General features: G+C 35.3%; 1 protein-coding gene across 1 annotated transcript in view; it reads right to left on the reverse strand.

Moving 5' to 3' along the window:
- LOC107571188 (cadherin-12-like) overlaps nt 1-4,021 on the reverse strand; it is a 63,963-nt gene that overhangs the window by 25,000 nt on the left and 34,942 nt on the right. The window contains exon 6 of the mRNA XM_016257480.1: nt 482-618. Within this exon, the coding sequence (XP_016112966.1) occupies nt 482-618 (137 nt within the window). The remainder of the gene's footprint in view (nt 1-481; nt 619-4,021) is intronic.

Genomic DNA, 4,021 nt, shown 5'->3' on the forward strand with positions numbered 1-4,021 from the left:
AGATAGATAGATAGATAGATAGATAGATAGATAGATAGATAGATAGATAGATAGATAGATAGATAGATAGATAGATAGGCAGGGACAGACAGACAGACAGACAGATAGATAGACACAAATATTTGCAATTGACTTTAAAACAAAGATATGGTTTTATAATTGTTGTTCTGGAAGACATGAGACAGAGTCTTCTATAAATGACCACACTGATGGCAAAGAACAATTAATTAACCAGCTGTTTAAAAATACATCAGTTGTTAAATTCAGTTCAATTCAAGTCAAGGAGAAAGGAAAGACACTGTAGTAATAATACATATTCCTGGAGAATTGTCATATTTTATGAATGCTCGTAAAAAGACTTAATGGAATTCGCTGCTGACTGCGCTGCGATGGGCCACCGTAAATCAGATCGCAAAAAATCCCAGCATTTAAGACAACTGAACTTTTATGAATCACTTCTGACGTTCACAGCCATACTTACTAACTTTAGTGGCCACAACTGAAATGTTGTGCTGGGCTATACTCTCCCTGTCCAGAAGCTCATTGGTGGAGATGGTTCCTCTGACAGGATCGATGTCGAAGAAGCTGTCCAGGTCACTCTTCCAGTCGATGGAATACCTGAAGAACCAGAAAAAAAAATTGTTTGGTGCACACCAAGGTTCATATGGCAGCATTCACACTTATTCAAATGAACCACACTAACAAAGCAACTGCACCAGAGTTTGTTTTAATCAATCCAAACCTGCCAAGTGCAATCTTTTTAGGGTCACATCTTGTGACATCACATCCTGTTTTTGGCTTGTTTACATGTATTTGATCCATGTTGCATTCATATATCAGACGAGCTGCACCAGAGTTCATTTCAAGTTCATTGTTTGATTCACACCAAGGTTTGGATGGCAGCATTCACGCTTATTCAAATGAACCGCAATAACGATTGCACCAGAGTTTGTTTTATTCAAACCAAACCTGCCAAGTGCAACCATTTTAGGGTTGAGGGTTGAGTTTGTTTAGATTTGTTTGGTTCATGTTGTGTTCACACAAGCGTTCATTTTAACCAAACCGATGCCAAGTGTAAACATGCCCTTACATACATTACATTTGAGGGGCATTCTGGGGAGGAGTAGTCATGTGGCAAGCTGGCATGAAAATATTGTGCACTCTAGTGAATTGCTATGTGTGGGTCCAGTTTTGAACAGCTGTGAACATCGGTGTAATGGCCTAGCAACCTTGTTAACGGACCCCGCAACCATTCTCAGGGGGTACTTCACATGTGTCTCGGTGTGACTTTGCACCCCAGTATGCATGAATTTGAATAACTTTGAAAAAGTTAAGTTTTTATTGACCTTCTTCACATTCTACTTGATGCTTTGGACTCATTCTCTCACATACACTTTTACAAACATGGTTCTGAACTCTGGGCGCATTAATGCAGGCTGATATTTTCAACGCTACTTATTTATTTATTTGTGGCTCGACCTAGAATTGAGCAAAGAGAAATGAAGTGGGAGCGCTGGGCGAGGTGAGATGCTACGGTGTTTCTATTTTCCAGATTTCAGTGGCTGCCTTGTTAAATTCATTCAAAAGGTGGTCAACAAAAATCATCTGAGGATTTTGTGCATTTGCATTGGATTCTCAACAAAAGCCTTTGATGTTGTGATCCACAAGCGTTAGGAGACCTGATCCTCCATAATAATCATCATACATAATATACAGAGACTGCACCTGTGGGAATGTAATTCATATAACCAACTCATCAATTTGTGTTAATATAGCACATTTCAAAACATGAAACATTTGGGAAAAGAAAATATTTATAAGAACGCTCAGAGTCAAGTGGCATCATGAGAAAGAAGAAAGACTAAAATGTTCTGGCATTGTCATCATAAGCTGCTTTTGAAAGTATAATATTTAATATGAAGTTCAAACAAGATTAGAAGGCAGTGCATGCAACCTTTTTTAATATTTAAAATAGAATCTTCATATTCTATTTAATGTTCTATCAGGACAGTACTGGTTGCAATTTTGTTTAAATCTGTGTTGTGTCTTTTTTCTTTTTCCCGAGAGTCACAAAAGTTCTGGTTGATTTCCAATAATTAGCTCATGATTAACTTAATGTATCTGTGCAAAGCCTTATATATATATATATATATATATATAGGCCTATATTTAAAATTTAAAAACTTTTAAACAGCAAATGCTGCTGCCAAACGAAAAAAAGCTTCAAACTGAATTTCAATATGCTGCTTCATTAATCTTTACAAGACTACTAGATTACAAAACAAACAGACTGATGAACAAATTATTCATTGTAGAAAGTAGTTGGAGACCGGCTCGACAGACCCTTGGCTGTGCGGAGAGATGAAGCAGAACATCAATTTTGTCCTATTTAAACAACTAACAAAACTCTCTATTCTATTCCTGTAGGAGGATGTGGGAGTCAGTAAAATAACTGTGTATCTCCTGAATTTTACCTCTAATTAACTGTTATTAATCTGTAATCAGGGGTCATGCAATCAGTGCAGTGTCAGTATATTCAAATGTTAACTCACAGAGGAAACATTAATAAGTATTTGGAAAAAAGACATCAAGAGCTGTTGGTTGATTTAGCTGAAATTGCAGCTTTGCTGGGCCCGAGATCTAAATGTGTAATGAGATAAATATCCCAGTGGAAAAGCTGAGTATGTTAAAAACAAACATTCATAAGGACAAATTGATCTAAAATCAACATGAAATGCTGTTCAAAACCCATTTTACTTTCATAATATGATGCATTTACAAGTGCAATTCTACAAGAAAAAAATATATATTTTGCTAGAAGTTTTCAAAGAAAATTTTGATTTATTTTGGAAAAACACTGATTAATTATGCAAACATTAAGAATGATAGGACGGTCAATTTTGATTTCATGATGACCTTAATCTGTTTATGCACCCCCTATATATAGCATTTTTTACTTTTCCTTCAGCATTTCTCGCCGTCATCTTGGTTCTAGTCTGTACTTCTCTGATCAATGTAAATGCCTCCTTTGAATGAATCTCTAACGTTGTATTTCCTCATTTGTCAGTCACTTTGGTTAAAAGCTTCTTTAAATGAAGAAATGTAAATGTGATTTATTGTACCATTCCTCATTTCAGTCCATTTTGCTCACTGTGGGGCTCTGACCTCTTCTTTGGGTGGTTTACCTCAAGAAATGTTTCTTTTAGTGAACATATGGTACATGAACAACACAGCTTCGGACAAATTGACAGTTTTCATAAGTCCATCCATTTATGATCTCTCTGCAGCTCTTTCCTTAACCCCTGAAGCTTGGAGAAAACGTAAAAAGCTTTGGAGGAAGTCTTAGAAACCTTCGATACCAAAAAGCACTTTAGCTATTTTGTCTCCCGCATTCACTCTGCGGACTGCAACATTGTGGACTTGCGGTGTGTATAGACGTATTTTAAAAGCTTTGTTCGCTTCGCACGGAAGACCATTGGGGACCATTGTTTTCCAATGAGAAAGTGCACATCCCCATTGAGCAATGTCACAATGTTTCTAAATAATTAATCAGGAAAGGCCAAGACAAAAAGAAAACAAATCCCTTTCACTAATACAAATATTCCCTTTGTCCATTTTGCTTTCTTACAGTATACTTAATGAAATATTCATAGAGAAACAAACTAACTTGTGATGCTAGGTAGTTTTGGGACCCCGCAGTGGTGCATCAATGGTTTGTCTTCTTATAAAACTTTAAAAGCAATCTTAAGAAGTGCAATTCAAAAACAAAATGGATTATAAAACAAGGTAAATCTTTCAGCATGTTGCTGTTTTTACCGACTGTTTTTATTGTGCACATATATATAGCGATGTGTGAGATGGAAAGTTTTGCATGCACACAATGTCAATAATCTCTCTTTTTTTTATAAAATAAAATGAAAAAAATTATAATTGATTAAAAAAATATATATAAATAAATATATATATATATATATATATATATATTTTTTTTTTATATATATATACACACTGTATGTATGTA

Source organism: Sinocyclocheilus grahami, unplaced genomic scaffold, assembly GCF_001515645.1.
Source record: "Sinocyclocheilus grahami isolate Dianchi unplaced genomic scaffold, SAMN03320097.WGS_v1.1 scaffold1561.1, whole genome shotgun sequence".
Lineage (NCBI taxonomy): Eukaryota > Metazoa > Chordata > Actinopteri > Cypriniformes > Cyprinidae > Sinocyclocheilus > Sinocyclocheilus grahami.